Here is a 21,918-nt window from a genome sequence, read left to right as displayed (position 1 = left end):
CTGTCTCAGGTTTTAGAGCATCCTTTTTACTCTCTGAGCAAATGATGCATTTCTTCAGCCTGTCCAGCAGTTCAGGTTTTTTGCAATGGTTCGATTTAATGACAAAAGAATGTAGTATACATATAATCGCATGCGTACTCTACCAAACTAAGAACAAGATTTTCTTCTGAATAGTGTCTTTATGTTGGCTATAGAAATAATATCGTATTGCTATCAGCCCTTCCTTTGCGCGACTCGGTAACTATGGATAACTTTATTACAAATTTCAAATATTTAATTCGTACAATTGCTTCAAATGATTATATTCAATTGTTGAACATTCCTCTTACAAATATTAATCCAACCTGACGGAGAATATTCAATTTCATTCTTGTTAGTATAATAGGTAATTTTACAATTATTGATCGGATTCAAGAACACTTCACTCGTTTGTAATTATTGTAGGTATGGGATAATGTAATTTATATGAAGCCATATATACATATTTCCCAAAATGTTGTATTTCCATAGAATTATTATATTATCCGACAATAAGGGAAAGATAGCGTTTTTATTTAAATTTCATATACATCTCGTACGTTAAATATTAGTTGAAAAGAGACAATAGTAATTGCAAACAATGAACATTGAAAACTTAAACGAGAGACCCTTTAATTACATTTAACTCGGCAGTTACAGATGTTTTGCTTCCGCGAAAACTTTAACCGTGGCATAAAACAGACTTGCTCGAAGGCATATCAAATGAAATGAATATTTGGTACGAGCAATAGCGAGTTTCAAGTTGTTGAGATAATGTTAAGAGAAAATACTCGGATAAGGAAATTGTCGTTCGCAAGATTTAATAAGAATTGTTCACAGACCACGAATTTTTAACTCCAATTAAGTTAAATGCAAGAATCTTCAATTACAAATAATTTAATTTTAATTAAAAAAAAAACTTTCGTAAATTTCGCGCAACGAAGATGTTCTTAATTTTAAGATTATTCCATTTTTCATCAAATAAGCTGTCACGTGCATACATTATTGCGACCAGCATAATTTAGCATACGAATCGCTGTTACATCTGGATCGCCATGAAATCGTGTCTTTTGCCCAATAATTTATTCAAAATTTCCAGTCCCTATCCTCTGTAACTTCCATCTGCACGAAATGTATGTATAATGCAAGTTCTAGTCCCGACTTCGCGTAGCTTTTTTTTAGAAAGGAAACTCGAAGTACCACCGTATCGTACGTTCAGAGTACGATATGATAATTCGTATTTACGTTATCAATTTCAAAACAAATATTTTGACAAGATTGATCAAAAACGGACATTTAATTGAAAGTCAAGTATCAATTACTTAATAGTATTTATGCAATAAAATAAGTTATACTCCGTTGAGTTCTGTATCAGCTATAATAGGTTAAATGTAGGTGAAATAGGTATTTCTTTCCTCATTGTTTAAGAAAAACTGTACACGGAGAACTAATTTCTTTAATGCAAGATAAAATAAAGAGGAAGTTTTATGTATTTTGACTAACTTTTATATCTGCCAGATAGATAATAACGTGAAAAATTGAATTTGTCAATGGAGTTTACACATATGTCGTATTACTTACATACATTCCTTAAATTATTGTATTTATTGAATATTACATTAGAATGTAATAACGCAGAATAACGTGATAATAATGGAATAATTAAAAAGGAACATTAGGTCAATCAAAGAAAGACACGATACATCTTCATATTCTTATTGAATCCACGTATCTTGCAACATACGTTGCATTTATATTGTAAATTAAAATGTATCGTATGTTTAAAGTGATTTAAATAATAGTACTCACTCGGATCGAATACGACGGATATTGAAATGATGAAACGTCAGCTTGACGATTTCGTCGGGTTGACCGATAAACGTGTAAAGCAGGCAATCGATATTTGACGGATATCGTTTGGGATAATAAGGGGATGTGAACGTGCCACCTTGAGGTTTGTCCGAGCTGCTGTAGACGACGCAAGAGCAACCTGCAACAGATATTTCGTAATCATTGCATCAACGTAAACGTAAACGATCAAAGTAGCACATAGAAATACAAAATCCGTATAATCCGGATAAATAAGTTTTTACCCTAAATCTTTACCCTAGTGGGTACATAAGATTTATAGTAAAGGAAAGACGATAAGAAAAACGGAAAAGTCTATTTCTACGGAACCTACGTGGAACCATAAATTACGACTATCAAACGTTTCGTGACACGCGTATCCTGTGTCAAGTTCTCGGCAAGCGACTTCTAATCATAGTTCGCACTATTCGAAAATACCAAATTCTCGCACTATACATACGAAATATCACGCTGGATAAAACGCTGGGAAAAATTGTTTGACCTAATATAATGTACAAAATTGAAGGATGTGTAATTTCTCATGTGCGAGTCAAATGTTTCAATTTTTAAAATTCCTTTCATAAATTCATTAACAATAACAGTACTAATTTGTTAGCACGAACGATTGTGTAACAAAGTGCACTTTTAAATCCTCTGGTAAGTAAAATATACTTGTACAAAAATATTAAAAAAATTAAAAATTCCGGTATGCGTATGTAGACTATCCTGGCTGGCTGTGGAAGTAGATAGTTCGATATTACACATATCGTATAACGTGCAATAAAATGGAAATCGTGGGAGAATTTTTAATACTATGCATACGTGAAAGGAATCGAACAAAGATATTCCACGGTAATGAAATCCACCATCTGACAGTATGCCGAAAGTAACGCTTCGGTCCAAAGTCCAAAACTTTTCTTATTCCCAAAATGAACTCGTCACTTTTCCCATCGATCTTATCCCCCGCTCTTATACCCTCGCCACGAGTATAGAATCGACCCTACGTCAATCTCGAAGAATCAAATTAAAGTTTGACTTCTCTGTGAGGAAACGTACCGCAAGAGACCCGTAACTTTTCTGCGAAACTTTCAGCAACAAAATCACTGATTGCCCGGACAGATGGTTCAGTGGTTAATGATCGATCGCGAGAAGTCGCGTTAGCCAGGTTGGACCGGCGGTTGCATTTCCTATTTAGAGATGGCGTCCAACGATCCAAGTCAATAATCTCTGGGAACGAAGCTACGAAAGAATTTCCGTTATCTGTCAAAGCGTTAAGCTCGCATCGCAACAGCGATTTAATTTCCTGTTGCACCATTTTCTTCTACCTTAGCTAGACTAAAGCAGGCTCAACGTCTTTGCTTTGCAGACGAATCGACAAAGGGTGCGGGAAATCGGATGCTTTTACAGTTAAATAACTGAGTGACGCTTGAATTATTATTATTATTATTATTAAGCAGTCTTCTTTGGTTTTAAGTACTAAATAAAATATAAACTAAATACAAATTACGTACTTTTCTATTTCTACAGTCTTAACTTTACCTCTTCGAAATTCTTGCTTTTCTTTAGCGAGCAAAAAGGATTTTGATACTGTGAGAAGATGTTTGACATCCAGTCAAATCGAGATATCATGTATACTAACAATACCTTCTTCATATTTTCTTCAAAGTGTACAGATACCTTTTAATGATTGACAAATACAACTGGATCGGAAATGATCGGAAGGATGTACGAGAATCAACAACCGTATGAAATGTCTTTCCAAACATATAGCGATTACATCAAGACGATAATTATCTACGAGGTATCTTTGAACGAGGTTTGAATGTCATGTACAGCTCTTAAACATTTTTAAGACGAAGACTTGCGATTAATATTTTGCCAATATCAACAAAAAGAACGCTTCAGACGACATTCGATTTGATCGATGAATTACACGTAATAGTTTCTTAATCTTCGAACGTTTAATAAGCCGATAGTTCTCGTCTCCGCATTTCTCTTCCATGATATTACTCCGTCGAACAATATTTCTCTATCAGTTTATCGATTTTCATTGTGGTTCGTATAAGATAGTTATCGGATAAGCCAGAAAAACCCTATCAAAGTTCATGGTCCAGTGTTATCAACTGTATACCGGTCGAGCAAGATAGAAGGCCGCTTTGGTGCGACCCACGAAATGTGGGTCATTACGAAGGCTCGTCGATACGGGTGCAATAATTTATCCGCAACAATATCACCGACCGTCTCTGCGATTAGTTCGCGTCGATCAGTTGGAGAGCGCAGTTCCGTTGATTATTTCCGCGAACGTGATCCATTACAAAGCGTACAATTCGTTCAAGAGAACACGATTAAATCTCAGCGTGCCGACTTAGAAGAATCCTATTCTAATAGGATCGATCGATTAGTGACAGGATCAAGATCAGTGTGTACTTACAAACACGATCCAAAACCAATCATCCAAGGTTCGCTTCGGAAGTTTCGAATACGACTCATGAGATATAACGGTTCGTTCGTTGTAGCATGTCTTATTTTGCACTTTGAATGTCTAAAATAAAATCAAACTATGCCTACTGAAACTTAGCCAACAACAACAAAAATTGCAAATGGTATTGGTACAGAAATGATTAACATTAATGAATCAAAAACGAATTTTGTTTCCTGATGATAATCGTTCGTCGTCGTATGGAAAATGTTATACAAAACTTTTCGAAATACAGTGGCGGACAGAAGATTTAAAATTCATACTTGTCTATAATAGCTACACTACATCGCTAGTGACTTTGTACTAAACATTTTTTACCATATTGATAGCACTCATATATATATATAGGATTTGTTTATTCAGAAATATTAGAAATCAGGGTTTCCAATGATTTCTATCCTAAATGATAAGTTTATTGATAGATAGGTCTATTTACAATGTATTAAACGATGGTTATTTAACATGAACTAAATACAGTAATGTGCTATAAGTAACACAACTAAATAGATCATTCACAACTCACAACTAATAGTTCACAACTCATAACAACTTGGCAATTCAACTCTCGACTCCTCGCAACTCGACTCTTAGTTAACGACTGCCTGTTAATTCGTCTTTCTTCTTTAAGCATCCCTTTGTCTTTTCTCATAGCCCCACCACGTACGTGTTCCGCAACCTTCCGCGGTCATGGTCACGTAGGTCTTCTTCCGCGTAACTATTCGACTGAAGGACCGACAACACATTGGTAGGCCGCTCGGTCCATTGAAGTTTCCAGACCCTTTTGGCCTGTCGGCACTTAGGCTTTCTCACAACATTGTTTATGGTTCACCCGATATTTTAAGCTGTCCACGATACTATACATATAAATTACATATATCCATAATTTAATGCTTCTTGTTAAACATAATACTACTTTCTAAACAGAATGTTTTTGTACGTTGAATGTTTCGGCTTACCCTTACTTTTGTCCACCACTGTACTTGCAGGAGGATCGAATCTAGGTGGTCAATCTTCGAACCCACCTGTGCAAGATACTCAAGCCCATCGATAGATCAATTGCTCGAAAAACACCGAATAGGAAGGATTCGTGCAATACGGCGGATGTCGCGTTTCAGGTGACGCGTATTAATCGTGCTTCGTAGCCGTACAGTTTCAGAAGAGTTTCAGTAAATTAGCAAAAACCGAGTTCCTAATTTGGCTTCTCTTCTTTCGCGCTTTGCTTAATGACGGCTGCGCGCTCTCCTCTTTTCCTTCGTCCCTATGTTCTCGCATCTCTTTACCCGTCGCCGTTCCTCTTTATTTTCTCGTTTCCTCTATTTTCTTGCCTTCACTTTGGTCTTTCTTCCGCCGCCTCTTGCGAACCCTCTTGCCACTAAAACGCGACGCAGTTACACCTCGGCTGTACCTGCACGATCGCGTTTGCCCCGACTCGCGATCCATTCAGCGACATCTCCGCTCGCTTTGACGCATCAAATATGAACAGGAGACGCGTACTCCCGCGTTATAAAATATACGCCGCCCGGAATTTATCAACGTCGCGACCCACGCTCTTTTCGTTTCGCACGGCGAATTTCAAAGCGCACTCTGTGATCCCACCTGTCTGCCATCGACGTTCCCCAAGGCTTTGTTTAAAGGTCGACTTTGCTGAAAGGTCGACTCCCGTTCGACAGTCAGTCAAAATGATCAATTGTGGAGAAGTAGTGGTTGTGCCTCGCGATAAATCATATTACTACGGGTAAGCCGTCCCTGTTTTATGAAACGTATACTTAGTAGCTACATAAAAGGAGAAATTGATGGAATATACGATATGAAAAAGTCGACTTTTTAGCATATTTATAAAAGAATTCATCATTTGAAATTCCAGCTTTGCCTTGAAGTAAAGAATTGGAATGTTTAAGAAAAATAATGTTCACGAATAAACGCAATTATTTTCATCTTTACTTTTTACATCTTTACTTTTATTTACCAAATATCCAGCTGGGTAAATTGTAAAGTATAAATTAAATGATAATAAAAAAAAATCTTTACTTTTGTATATTCGTGGCCTGGAGACCGCTGTTACGATGAGGATAGAATTTAGTGAAACAAAAAATTCTAAATAAGGAGAGGTCCATGTTATTGTACCCTCGAATATAAAATATGTTTTGGGTTACGAGGTCTAGAAACAAAAGAGCTATAATTAGATTTGCTGTTTCTTGTAGCCTTCAGCTAGAATTAAAAGATTAACTTTTTGGTAATGTCCTTTGCTGTAAATATATGAACGTGCTCCCTATCATGGCTTCTTCTATTGTATTGTAACACTGCAAGAGTGAGGATCTGGTCCAGCATATGTTATACACTATACTTGTACTTATACATTATATGTATACTTGTACCTTTATATATTTCAATATATTTTTCTATTACAAATTCATCCACTCGTTCTTCTATCAGTGAACCTCAACAATTCCCATAAATAAACCGCGAGGATAGAATATCGAAAATTTTTAATTAATTTTCACACTATATTACGTACTAATAGGAGATATATCGCACATGCGGTGACTTACATATATATAAAGAAAAGTAAATAATACGGTAGAGAGCATAGTCTCTTAATTGTTCATTTTTCCCTGTAAGCTGCTGTAAAATCGCCGGGGAAGATCATTGTTTGGTCACGTTCAGTCGTGCTGACTCGAGGATTTTCTAGCCGGTGCTATTTATAACCGAATGACATGTAAGGCTAATGGGCAAAAAGTGGGCTGCTCCTCTGAGAAAGTGCAAGCATTTAAAAAAAGGATACAGTATGTGGTGTCTATCAATTTTCTTTATGACATAAATTTAATGGGTGATAATGATGTTCATAAACTAGGTCTTTTGTTTCAAGGGGATACGTTCTACGTTGGATTTATAACTTCACGACTATCGTTTTAAAAGTCATTCATTACCAGAGGAAATCTAGCGAGTCACAGAGGCATGTATCTGTACAAAAAGTAAGAGACAAATGGATCTGGCAAGATATCTCCATCTCTGAATCAATGTTATGCAGTCAATCAGATGAATAAAAGGAAATAAAGAAGGGTGCTCGAGTCGAAAATTCTACGTGTGATCGCGTAGCGATTCTGGCGTGCCGTCAAGTAAATTGTCATACTTAATTATCAGATTAAAAACAGAGAGCAAAGATAGTTTTGAAACAAACATAGGAACGTGCATTTCGAATCTTAAAGGGAAAACAACCGGAAAAGAATCAGGTTTATTCGTATCAATATTATTGCGTTTATTCAATGTATCGCGCGATCATAATCTTCTAATTACCATCGTAAACAGAAACATAATATAAATCGGGATACGACCTACATAAATGGAGTAAGATCCACGCACATAACATAAAACTTTGCTCGTTAAAGTTTCTACGAGGTGGCAACATGTAAAACGCGATTCCAATAAACGGATGGTTGACCCATTCGACGCCACAATAAACCACGATATTAATTCCCGGAAGGCGTTATCCAAGTTCGAAGCTATCTTTTTCGTATGACTTCGCCACGGTTCTCTCTCTCTCTCTCTCTCTCTCTCTCTCTCTCTCTCTCTCTCTCTCCAAGTAATTTACGAGGCAGCACAGTCGCATTAAGACGCCCACAGCTGGTGGCCACGGTTTGTATCTCTGCAATCTCTTTCCGTTCTCCGCGAGAGCCGCCGCGATCCCACGAGCATTATATCGTAGCTCGAGAACTCTCGCAGGTGATTCACGGATCGCTGATACTAGCGCGCCGATCCGCGCCAGCCAGATCTTGCCCGCTGATAGTCTAGTCGGTACATGGTTATGTACAAACCGGGCCGGCGTACATAAGCTTCGAAACATATTACCAAGTTCGGAGAAGACACTAGAAATCACTTAGCGGTCGATCGCAGCGCTAGCAACTAGCTAGCGACGAATTGACTTTTCAAGATCGTCGACTGATACCGCAAGCTGAGTGATCCCACGACTCGCGAAATCGGCGTGTTTTCACTGTAGACTTGCGGAAGACACCGATGCCCTGTTGAGACGAATGCGGCATTTGAAATGGGCGTGGTGTGAAAAATATGAGCGAGAATGCGTGAATGCGGAAGAACGAGCGGAGGAATCAGCTTCGGCAAGTCACGCGTTTAGAAAATACCCTATGTTCTTATATATAATAGATCTTCGTTGCTGTTAGACCACTAGAATGCCTGGTAATTAGTATGCAACGGACGTTCACGGAAAGTAGACAGAACGGCGATACACTCGACGATAATATCGGAGCAACGTCAGTTCGCGTAACAAGTCCCGCTCGGCTACCAGTTCCATTCGGGATAACATTGGAAGTCTTGATGCTGGTCACGACTTTTGTCATTGCTTGACACGCGAGCGTCATAAATGGGCGTAGTCAAAGTTGGCGTGATGAAGCAGCTTATCTATCTCCGGTTCGAAATCCCTCGCGCGATGCAGCGGAGCCAGACATCCGCTGAAAGCTTCGCGCTACTCTCAGATCACGCGATTACCCCGTGAACATAGAAAAGCTTCTGTTAAAGGCTGATGGATAAAGAGAAAGAGAAAGAGGGAAAAGAAAAAAGGCTGCAGGGTGCAGGGAAGAAGGAAAGTGGAGCTCAAGAGAGGAATATCAGCTCGAAAAGTAAAACACCAGGCTAACAAGGAAACTATATACGGCGTTTGTATCGTGTTTCAATAAAAGTTTGAAACGAAGAACCTACAATCTATATTTCCACCTACATTCCTGCGGAGCACATCGACTACGAAGGTAACACGAACAAAGGTTCTGCGACTATACGTTGTAAGGTAATTGTATACTGGATCTGTCAAACGATCTTGCAAGTCGTCAGTCAACGACACCCAACACTGATTGCTATCTCCAGTGATCGAAATACGATACAATGCGATCGTTGCAGTATTACATACTCCGGAGATATGAGCATGACGAATGAAATCGAGCCCCGAAAACCCACTAGAGCCCGATGAGTTTCAGTTTCCAGAAGGTAAGTATACACGCGATTCGAAACGCCTGATCCGTATCGTGCAATTACGGTGAATGCAGTTTCGTTGTTGACTCGGACTCGACTCTCTATTATTTGCAAGCCTCGGAACGGGGAAATTAATTCGTTGTTAAATACTACTTACATTGTTATCGACTCTGTAATTGATCGATTAGCAGAGTGTGCAGTTCGTCTCTGCTTAAATGAAGTAGAGAGACGTATGGAAGTAATTATTGACGCGACGCGGCGGCGATATCTACCCCTTGGTTATTTGCACGAGGCGAGCATATTTTCGTTAATCAATGACCGTATCGATGCGGCAGGCGTGGGGAATGTTAATTGCATTGTCCTGCAACGAGAAGCTGTATCCATAGAATCGTGTCGCGTACAAATAAAAATGAAAATGATCGTATGTAAGTTATCTCTGCGCATTTTGCTGCATTATACTTGTTGATATAATTAGCATGCTCATTTCACGTCGCGTAACATAAATACATTCGCTGGAGGTGGAAAATGTTTGAATTTAATTCATTGGAAGACATTCAATTTGGATTATGAATGTTATGAACTATAAGCATAAAACGGAAATTATTACGCGGATAATTGCTAGTTGAGGGATTTCAATGCGATTACGGCAATGTGCTTTTAACACTCGTATGTACGAAAGGCAAAATGCGGCAAGAATAATGTGTCGCGTTAATCGCAATGTGAGAATCAAAGAAAACAATCGAATAAAGAAGCATTTGATGACGTAGAAGAAACGTACAACATAAAATTTTGATTAAAATTCAATGCCGATAACGAACCACGAAAATAAACATAGCATAAAATAAAACATACAACATTAAAGTAGAATAATCTACGAAAACATAAATTGTTTGTTTCTTTTTAAATTACTCAGAAATTATTCGAGGGAACAAAATTATAGCGTAAATTCAAGCAGAACGATCTTAAATAATATCGTTTTAACAATGTTCGCTGAAATTAAATCGCGTAAAAAAAAAAGAATCAGATAAAATCGAAACCGTATAGAAACAGATTCGTATAAAAACAAAATTGGACGATTGTACACTTTCTCATATCCCTAACAAAACAAAATTGCACATGAAACCATCGCGTAAATTTCCTTACGCTTGCAAAGTCTTCTATTCACGATTACGTGACTTCATAAAAGAGCGTGGTAGTTACGTAGCTCGCGATTAGAGAAAGAAATTACACGAATCTCGATCCAACTTGTCGAATAAATCTTGAAATAGTTCCTGTTAGGTTATCTGGCCTGAGATAAGCTACCTTCCTTTCCGGAAACATCCGAAAGGTGGTAAACGGAATAACGAACAATTTTCCGGCGAATCCTCTCTTGGCAGGATCCCAACGAGCATCTATTTCATTACCCGGGATCGGGATGAAACTTGAAAATTTCGGTGGATATAACAGCGAGAAGACCGTGACGTATCGTGAAGCGGCGAAGAAGCGTAAGACTGGCAAAAAGCTGAGGCACGTTCGCCGAGGTATCGATTCAGAGCAGCTGCCACGACTATTCCTTTGAGAATCGATGCCACGAAATAGACGAGGCTAAGTGGGCGCGAGATAAATTGAGAATAATACCTCCCCTATTCCGTGCACCTTCTTGCCACGTGCCGTTTTTACGAGATCAAACCTTTCGCCACGATCCTTCGACACTGCCGTTTCCGTAACATCTGCTCTCGACGATTATTCTTGGACATTTTTCACTGTACAGTCCGCTCGAATTACCGAGAAAATTCGCGCGACACTCTTGCAACGTATCGTTGCACGCATACTAATGCCAGGAGAAATCGCTGTTATTCTCGTTGCTGAGCGAAGACCTCGAAGACTTTCGGAAACGTTTACCTTTAATTAACTTCCCTACGTCGGTCGCAGGCCGATTACTATTGCGGCCTCTGCTTGTTTTACTTATTTGTCCCCGGTCGTTTGCTCAGATCACCTTCCTTTCGGTCGAGCCAGGAAAGCACGTTTTAGCTGATCGAATTTCGATCGCTCCGCTGTTTAGTTCGATTGTCTCGTTGTTCAGACCAGTGCTTTATTTGGATCGTTTGTTGTTACTTTGAGATTTGATTCACTCAAGAGGACACCTTATGTGGCAAATTATAATTGCATATAGCTATATATAATAATTGCTTTTTTACAGAACGGACGCACGTGAGATATTTGAATTTCATAATCGAATTGTTCACACTGGCAATGTGACGAAGTTTTAATACGTTCAGTTGAAATTAGAAATATAGAAATAGAACAATATCTTAATATCTTTTGCTGCTTTTATTTTATCATGTTCTTTTATGATGTATACATATATTCTTCGTGAAATTACATAATTTTGTATTAGTGCGTTACTCGAGATATAAGATTGGAAAGTTGTACTACGTTTAAACAAAATTTCTAAATATTAACAGTTACAATTACAATAGTGAAAATATGTAACAAGGAACTTTCTGACATCGGTAAATAAATCGACATTCATAATCTGCGTAAAAGTACGAATAGGTGATATTAACAGGTGTATATTCAGTCCAACAAATTTCAATATCCAGTTATTAGCCTATTTCACCTATTTAACGTCACACAGGTTGCAACGTACCGCGTCTATAAATCGTTCAGACGAAAAAGGACGAAGGAAATGGACACTGGAATCACGCGAGGATCTGGCCGACTGAACGCGATAAAGAGCCAAAACTGTATATAAAAATCTCTCGTGAAATTTATGATATTGCCGGACAGGTTCAATTGTTTTGGCAAAAACAAAAAAAAAAAAAAGTGAACGGCGATGCACTATACTTCCGCCACGGTTTGCTTGACCGCATTTATTTCGGCAACTGTGGCACCAACAAAAGTTAAAAAAAAGAAAAGAAAGAGAAAGAAACAATAAAACGAGGAAGAGAAATAAAAAGAAGAAAGACTTGTTATTTGTTTCGTAAACAATAGCCTTCCGGCCTTAATCGCGATTGCACATTGTTATTCAGTGCTTCACGGTATCGTTCGAAACTACTCGGGCAGAAGAAGACAAAGAAAAATTTAGCGGGGCGAACGATATTACGTAGACCGATGATAATGACATATTACTGTGCACGCAAAAATGACACCCTATTGTCGAAAACGAGTCATCGCCAGTGATCAGTCTGGAGTCCACAGGTCAAGACTCGCATCCCGACTGACTACCTTGAGAATTAGTTATCGATATACTGCGAATTTTTATGCATTTATGAAACACGTATGTAGATAACAGAAAGTATCGGAAATATAGTACTCGCTATAATATCGAGTAGCTAATACAATCTGCTATCTAGGTTCTATTTTTCTAATTATCGTTATAAAAATATGAACTTTTACAAATATTTGCAATTTCTTCATCAGACAGGACGAAACAACAAAAAAAGACTAGTCGCTTTGCGATTTTCGATCTCGAAACGAGTCTTAGTCAAGTATAAGTTTCTTTTTTATTACTTAATTCGTACTTTACAATTTGCCCAGCTGGACATTTGGTAAATTTTTCTAACTCAAAGTATAAGTCGAGACGAAAATTCTTATATACACGGTAGAAAAAACGGTATTCCTTTACCTAGTTTCGCTAAAAGTCGAAAATTCGCGTATTTCTGCGCCTGTGTGAATTGCATCGCGTAACAACGCCGACTAATTCTTCGCGAATCGAATCTGCGGCAGAACGAAGCGTTCGTTTGACAGAGTTCGCGGCATGCAGAGATCATCAATCTAGGAGCAGGTGGTCACACTATCCACTATCCACAGATTAGGAAAAATTTATACGTCGGGGAGCACTACTGTTTTTTCTTCTATTGGTTGGGATTTGCGCGCGACGTTCAACGGGTCGGATATATTTTTCTTCGTTATTTTGGATGTGTGGGTGTGTGTTTTTTTTCCCCCCAGCCACGAACATACACGGTGGCACCATTGGGAAGATATTTATTCATGAATCCGAAATTACACTGTAGCCGCGACGCTTCCGTTTCACACGATCGGTTGCGCCACGTCGCGGCCCGGCGAAAGTTACACGAACCCGGCACAGTCCCTCATATTTCATGGTTTTTCCGCACTGTTTTCCCCCTCTCCCCCGCTACGATGCAAATGTTAAGTATATTTGAATTGCAAAACACGAGGCGCACGTTTAAATAAAAAGCAAAGATTGCGCGTTTCGTAAAGATCGAACACGGTTGATCACGCTCCACATGGCCGTTTATCGTTTCCGTGTTTGTTTACGAATACGCCACTTTGTGCCCGTTTCGTTCAGTGTAAACTGCAGCGAAGCTGAAAGTATGTTTGAATTCTGGGAAAACATAGGAAATGTATTAATTCGTCTGTATAAATAAAGTGCACTTAGTTGACTGTTTGGAATTACGAGGAAATAAGTAACGCTTTTACGTATTTTTATCGGTACCACCGATGTACGGATCTATAACTCGTTTCGTTCAATATTTACAAGAAAATATGTCTGCCAAGAATTGTACAAACATCCTTACGGTGTACAAATTTTCGAAGGGATAAATGTCGACTCGAGAAATTAACGTTTTTCGAACGTACGTAATAGAGGCATTCTATGTATCAACAGTTATCTATCTACAACATCGATACGTAAATAATTTGTCATTGACCACAATTATATTACATAAACGTAATTTTTATCAAATTTCTGTTACGGTGGCAATGATATAGAGTAATTAATTCTTTTGGAAATTCTAAATCATTTATAAAATTAAAGATGTAACTTGATAATTTAAATAGCCACGCGTAAAACTAACTTTCATATTTTTGCTCCAGCGACAGTCGAAGAAGAGATAGTACGTGAAAAAAGACATCCGATAAATCAATTCGCTCCGTATTGTCCACTGTCAAATGGACAACGAATACAATGGCATCCTCTCATAAATGCTTAATCTACATGTAGTAGAGCTGCACAGGCTTCCAGCGGCTACATCAAAATTCGAAGCGTCCATTCTTCACTACGTTTAATATTGACAGAATACATTTGCAACAGCGAGCTCCGGAGATGCAGTTCAATAGTTTATGTTTCTCTGAATCACCCAACCGTTCTAGGGTTAAAGACAGATATTGACTGAACCAGTGGACAGCGTCCTCTATGGACCATCCAGATATTTCCTGCATTTTGTACAGCGGTGCTCTCGAGCGGAAAACTTTTCACGTAATATCGGAGTGGATATGTAGTTGTGGCGTCGCACGATCGACAATGTTCGATCCGAAGGAGCCACGATTGCCTGTTACAAAGTGTATGCTGTTCTCCAAAAATTGGTAGCCACAGAAAGATCAACGGATACTCTTGATTACAGCTTTGTTGAATGCGGGATGGATGATGGCAAGAGTTTCAAAGTAAATTTTTTAGTTTATTTTTCCTTCGTTATTAAAAATATCGTGCGACTACAAGTTCGAATCATCAATTTCCTGTACCTTTATCCATTGCATGTAAGAGAAGATAAAATGTCAGACGTTCAAGACACGACAGAAGCGTCTTCGCGTGTTTTCGTCGGTGCACCCAAATTGTCTGCTTAGAACAAAGGAGTCTCGTACATTTATATCTGATGACGAAGTGTAACCAACGAGTGGCTTCGAAACGTAACTACGTATATCTTGCTATAGAAGTCCGTTACATCTGGTTTATAATTGGCTGTAGAACTTTGTTGTTCCTTTCACACGAAACTAGCGAGCCCGTTACCCGCAATGAATACCTCAAACTGAGACCTGTATCTAGTGCCCATTGCTCTGGTTTAACAGTCTCGATGGGCAAAACAAATCTCTCGTTACGGGAACTGTGTCAGACAATTCTCGTTCTGAAGCACGATGCTTCGGACGTTTTTCGGACCCTTCGCTTTAACTAATGTTAAAAATTTTCCTCGTTGAAGCTCTAGTCAAAAGTTTTAGGACGCGTCCTCAAGCACATCCTTATAACAAAGTAATAATAGACCGAAGTTGCAGCATATCCTGTACAATTTATCCACAAATGACAAAATTTCAAATTATGTCGACAACAAAGCATGAAATAAAGAGATAATCACATTTTCTTCCTTTTTCGTGTTTCAGCAAATTCTTTCTTACGAAATTCTTACGAATTACCCATTCCGTATATAATTACGGACAAATGTAAAAGAATTTCGCGATACACCAGCGGCTCGAGCCAGATAATTTATTTCCCAGCTATCTTTCGCGCTTGCTGGTATATATAATTTAATCAATAAGTTCCGCGGCATCGTGCGGTTGTTTATTTCGACAGCACCCGCGGCCGAATAGCATCGGCATTTCAAACAGTTGCACGCAATTCCTTCGAGTGCCGTTCACCGTAAGGTCAGTCGATATCGTGGATATCCAGTGCAATAAAAACACCGCTGCCAAACAAAAAGGGGTAAAAACGAACGATTCTTCACAACCCACGCGCCGAGCCGACAATAGGAGCTCGTTGGGCGATGTATACAGGATATGGCCGAATAACATGTACAAGCGAGCGTGAGATGATCCTTTATAAAAAAATAAGCAAAAAATATGGTATAAAATTTGTTCGTACGAAGTTCCCTTTTCGAGAAAATCGAGCTGGAAAATTTGTCAAGTATACTTGAATTTGGCTAATTACCGAATATGTGTGAATAAACGTTTTGGTAGGAGATTACTGTACACGCGAAACTGAGTCGAAAATGTAGCGTGATATTTGTTCGCAAGACGTTTTGTTTCAGAGAATTAGGCTGATTCCTAACTAAACATATTCAAACTCTTCTTGAAAATGAAGCCTATTTTCGCACGCAGAATAAGTAACCTTATTCATATTCAGCCGGTAATTAAACAAATTCAAGTATATACTTGGCAAGATGTTCGAGCTCGATTTTCGCGAAAACTAAACTAAATTGTATTCTATATTTTCTTCTTATTTTTTCACTACCAGTCGCCTCATGCCCCTTTGTACGCGTTATTCGACTTGTATACACCGGTTAGAGTCTCGGCGAGTTCGCACGTGTTTCCGAATCGAAATATGTGGATCGAACCGAGGGTATATGGCATTAGCGAAATCGTAATTGAAATATTAATTTATGACGCGTAACGACCACGCAGTAATTAACACGCTCTGTAACCCCGTGTCGACGGACGTGCAATGCATGCATTACTGCGACACAGCCGCATTACATAAATACTCGGCTTTGGTCTGCTCCCGGCCAGATCATAATGGGCAAAGTGTACAATTCGACTATTATCCTGCCGATACCCGGCGGTTACTATGAAAATCCGCCGATGTATACGTACGTATGTAACGAACATCGGCTCCGACGAAATTGTTCGCGAAGGCCTAGAAGGTATCGTTGTGCTTCGACAGCTTCGGCTCACCTTTCTGCGATAAAGCGCGTTTCGCGTGGCAATTGTTACTTATATATCTTCTTACCATTATACAAGTTGACGTTATAATGTCTTCGTTATAATTGTTGCAATAAGTTTGTTATCATCTGTCAGTCGAATCGATGCGGTAGTAGGACACTATAAATCAGCACTATAAATTCTCTGGCAGAACGTTCAAAAAAATACATTGAATTCTCCGAGTGCAGGGATTAATATCAAGAGAATGGGAAAGATTCTCTTCGTATTATTCTACTATTCTATAAATTCTCCTATTCCTTTCCAATTTTCAGAAGAAAGTTACCGACGTTATTACGCGGAGTAATGGATGAAGAATAATATCCGAGTCTATCACGTTCTCTTCGTTGTTATTCCGATATCATCGGCAACATTAAGTCGGCAAAGTTGCATGGAAAAACATTCAACTTTTTTCATCTTAATTCCCGAATGTCGGAAAGTCCATCTCCCTGTGGGAACGTCTTCGTAACATCTATGAATAGCCGCAACGTTCAATTTCGTTTGCATTTAAATCGGAATCAAAATATTGCTTCTACCGAAAAATCATTTTCGCCAGTCAACGAACAATGCTTGGTCGGGAAATGCAATCAAACTGACGTTCAACGTTAACGAGAAAAAACGCCCCTTTGGGGTATATATATGCGTACAATATAACTTGGCAAATCGCACTTCTGCTCTGTTTTGTTTCGATCTAAAAGATTTCGGACGTAACGCGAAAGTCCATCGAAGACGAAGAATCGGAAGTTCGTAAGAACGAAGAACTTCTTCGATTGCTCAAACAGTTAAATAAACAATTATTTGTAAATAATTTATTCTACCTGAAGATAATATAGAGCTACTTTCCCTATATTACTCTTACAACAAAAGTAATAAGGTAGTTGAAACTTGGAAGAAACCGCTAGGTAGAGGTGTACAGCAGATATCGTATATCATACTTGCCGATACGAAGCCAATTCAAGAAAATTCCGAAGGCTAAAGAAAATCTGTGTAAGATGTAGATACGGAAAATCGAAGAGTAGCGAACAACATCGAGAGGTATGAACGACACGCTTGATTTCGATGTACTCCGCGTGTAAAATAACAGAAAAATAAGAAAAGCTGCCAAATACGAGATAGTTCTGCTTTCGATTCTTAAAATAATTAACTCGCAGATAATAAACTCGTTTCTCAACTTTCCCTATCATTTATCACAACGCTGAAACATCGTCATTTATCGTAATATCAAAACTGTAAATCTTTAAAAATGATAGAAATTTCTTGTACACGTGCAGCATAGAAATCTCATTTACTGCAAAAGTAAAAGTGCGTATGTAGGCTTGTCTTCACCAGGGACTTGAAAAAAGCCCCGGATAGCAATATTAAGAGAGGTGTTGTGGACGTTCTTAAAGCATAAATCGTCGGGCCATGTCACGGCCGTGATACACTGCGGTATTATCGCTGGCCTAACAATATTTTTCAGCCGTTTGCTCGCATCGGAAAGCGGTCGCTTGGTCAGCTGCTAGCCGGCTATGTATCAATTATACGAAGCTGCATCGTGCACGAATAAATAGAATCGGATTCGTACATGTGGTGGTAAAGTGAGAGTAGCGATGGTGGTGGAGGGCGTGCGATTGCGACTTCGCCACGTCCCGGGTGGTAGTCCGCGAACGCTCGTCCCCTTTCACGGTGAGATTCGACGGATTGGATAGGTCGTACGATAAAACGACCTCGCTGGGACCATTCGGCGATAGATTGACCAATATGATGGATCGACTGCTCGGTTATATCGCTCGGTGACCATCCACGCGTACCCCAACTACCTTCGCGAGTACTGCAAATTAGGATCACCATTAGTACGGTTAAGCCTAGTATCCCTCATCTCTGAAGCTTCCTACGCGATTATTTGTTGCACGTTAGGAAGAGACCAAGAATCTCGAGCGATATTACGTGCTGGCTGGAATCCAAGTGAAATCTTGTACCACGTGCGTATACCAATATGTCAGTTTGCGAATCGTTGCTTCGTATTATTTCGTGGGATATGTTGTTATACCTTTTTTAAACGTATGTACTGCGAATTGTGAAAAGGGTAGAGATAGAAGCGTTTATTTGGTGGGATTTGTGGTTAAGCGAATAAAATTTGCGTTTCCGAATCATACGAGGTAGAAATTCTATAAATAAAATCTTATCTAGTTGTAAAATAACACAGTGAGTACGGAAATATAATGATTTCTGGAAATAGCCGATAATGTAAATTTTGAAAACTATGAACAAACTGAAGGAAGATTATTCAGTTTCGTTAATCTAAATACTTTTGTTTGAAATGATTCTCAAAGCAACAGGTACACGCGAAGTAATAATTATGCATCTATTAGAAAAGGAAGCATATCGAACCGGTGATATCGCAATTTCCGTAATCTTCTTAGCAGCTCTAACGAAGTATGAAATCCTACTATAGTCTAAAGGTATGAGTGTGTTATTATAGTGTATTATTATCTACGTCACATGTACATTATAATTTTTCCCTCAGCGTGTATATCATCTCTTGAAGAATCGTCGTTACTTTTATCTTCATAGATACGAGTACTTAATTTCTGGCGTTTCATTTACGGGACAAGTAATTTCTACATTAAAGCAAACTGCAAAGGCATTGAAGAACCGAAGAAGCATCTATTACTAGATTGAATTTTGACAAAATCGGTGGTTGCGTTTTTGTAATTACGTTCAACAATGATAAAAGCCTTTTGCTAAATTAACGCAAATATTAACAGAAACGTCCGCGAAATATATTTCACTTCCTTTTATTTCGTCTCGTTCCGTGTACAATTATTTCCAATTAATGTTCCACGAAGTGTTCACTAACAGAACGGATGAAGCATTTTGTTTCCAGTGACAATAGGAATTATCCCATTGGAAAATTGCATGAAATTTTTCACGTGGTCCTTTCGGCCGCGAATACCGAACAGCCTCGAAAACTCGTTTCGTATTGATTAAACATCACGATGAATGGCCTGATAAGCATTGTATCGCGACATGCACGTTACGTGTTAGGTTCCCTGTCAATAAACGCACGTTCGAACGTTCAACGTTTGCGTATGTCGCAGTGCACAGTTCGTATTGTTCGCCGTTCAATTATTTTATTAGATTTACAGAAATGTTCTATTGGTTTCAAGTAAACACGTACGAAGTTTTTACAAAGAGAATAAACGTTTATCTCTGTGTTACTCTGTAAGGCAATTTCCTTGATTGTCTAGGATCCATTATCATCTTCCAAGTAGTTTTCCAACCGCTATAACATTGCTCGTTTTTTGTTATTGAAAACTTCTTTATTACTTTTTAAGGTTTTCCCATTTAAAAAGTTTTGGATTACGCTAGATGGACGAGGGAATTTAGGATGAGCTGGACTCTACACACGAGACAGATCACTTACACAATTTCTGAAATATCTGTTATTATCTCCTATCGTCGTTATAGAGCGTCTCGGCGATGATGGTCCGAATAAGATGGGAGTGATTCTACACGATAAGATAAGTCGAAAATATAAAATAAATTTTCTTTGTTCGAGGCGTCGTCTTCGAAAAACTCGAATCACAAACGGATTGAAATAGATTAACATAATTGAATGTTATGAATTAATATTAAAACATGTGTGAGTCCGAGTGGTGTCAATCATTTTTACGAATTCAATTAACGTACTTTCCTCTTTTAAACGGCTACTTTATTAAGTTAATTAACTCGCTGAAAAGAGGTCGCAAAGTGAAAAAATGTATGGGAACTTTCGACCGATCGTACAAAGGCCGAACAGTTAAGTCAAAGGGAAAGAAAAAAAGAGTAATCACACACACGGTAAATGTTTTAAGTGCACACATGCACGGCCGTTTAAAAGTAGCTAAAATGTTATATCTTATGTGTGCGCGAACTATATTAAAACGCGAAAGAGGGCTCTAACTTCCTAATTTCTAGAACTAAGCCAGAGAAAATAAGATGGAAATATATTATCGCCGGTCGTTATTTGCAAAGACATCCTATAAACTATTTATCTATGTAACGGGGATAACTATTTTCGATGTGCTAAGAAAAGATACAGTTCGTATCGGTTCGAATTTACACAAGAATATATGATAAAAATACGCATACAGTTGGGTAAACAGTAGTCGAAATTTTATATGAGACTGCATATCAGCAAAAGTATGTTGTAAGAAATACAGTATATCATGTGAATGCGTCACGTCTGCGGGCAAATACGATCGATATATCGTGTTTTATCGCCAGTCAGTGCATGGTGTAAAGTTTTCTATGGATATTTGTGGTATTTGTGGTATTTGTAGATTTTTTTGCAAACATTCATATTTACATGAAACCTTTTATTGGTTATTCGTAAAATATATAGACTTTTATGTGAATGTTCGCGACACGTATAAATTTTTTTTCTTTTTTTTTGTATATGCATTGGTACACGCGAGGCTATTTGCAATCTGAAAAATTTTTTTGCGAATACTCGCCATGTACCTATATACATTTTTGAATTATTTATAAACAAGCTGTACCATGTAACTTTCCGAGAGAACACATCCGATGCTTGATCTACAATTTTCCTATTCGAAGTGTAGTAATAGTTTTACATAATACAGTAAAAATTATTTATCATACCCTTTGTATAACGAGCCATTTATTATTTCTTTTTGCCAATCGTTATTCTATCGCCTTTCCTTTATTTTATTTCCTTATTGTAAATACATATACTACGTTACTTTACTCCAAGTAATTAATAGTTTCAACGACAGATTACCAAACTACAGCATATAGCTACTCATTCCAAGGGAACACCAATCTCACCACGTGACCGACCACAGACAGAAATTCAACCGCGCCAAATTTCTTGCCCGTTTCGAGGAGAAACGGCACGCCGCCAGATTCTCCACTTACCGAACAAGAAGTTATCTGCGCAAGGTCGTGAGAACACGTCGAGAACTATGGCCATTAATTACGTGGGAAATAATCGTTCGTCATTTTATTCTCACAACGCGTGATCTACTCGTACGCACACCATACGTGCAATAGGTCGATATTATATGAATCTCATTTTTACAGAATGTATAGTCACTTTTGACTCCGACGGTATAGAAACGACGACAGACAATTACTCAAAGCGATTCTACTTGAACGACACGCTCGCGTCAAATCCGTGACAGACGTGCAAAGGGCGTCGTATTAAT

At 38.4% G+C, this 21,918-nt stretch overlaps 1 protein-coding gene across 2 annotated transcripts in view; it reads right to left on the bottom strand.

Moving 5' to 3' along the window:
* LOC100651020 (suppressor of lurcher protein 1) overlaps positions 1–21,918 on the bottom strand; it is a 514,096-nt gene that overhangs the window by 406,323 nt on the left and 85,855 nt on the right. For both annotated transcript variants that reach the window (XM_012316672.3, XM_012316673.3), the window contains exon 3: positions 1,828–2,008. In XM_012316672.3, coding sequence (XP_012172062.1) covers positions 1,828–2,008 — 181 coding nt within the window. The remainder of the gene's footprint in view (positions 1–1,827; positions 2,009–21,918) is intronic.

This window comes from Bombus terrestris, chromosome 15 (assembly GCF_910591885.1).
Source record: "Bombus terrestris chromosome 15, iyBomTerr1.2, whole genome shotgun sequence".
Classification (NCBI taxonomy): domain Eukaryota; kingdom Metazoa; phylum Arthropoda; class Insecta; order Hymenoptera; family Apidae; genus Bombus; species Bombus terrestris.
This window is presented reverse-complemented; position numbering and strand designations above follow the sequence as displayed.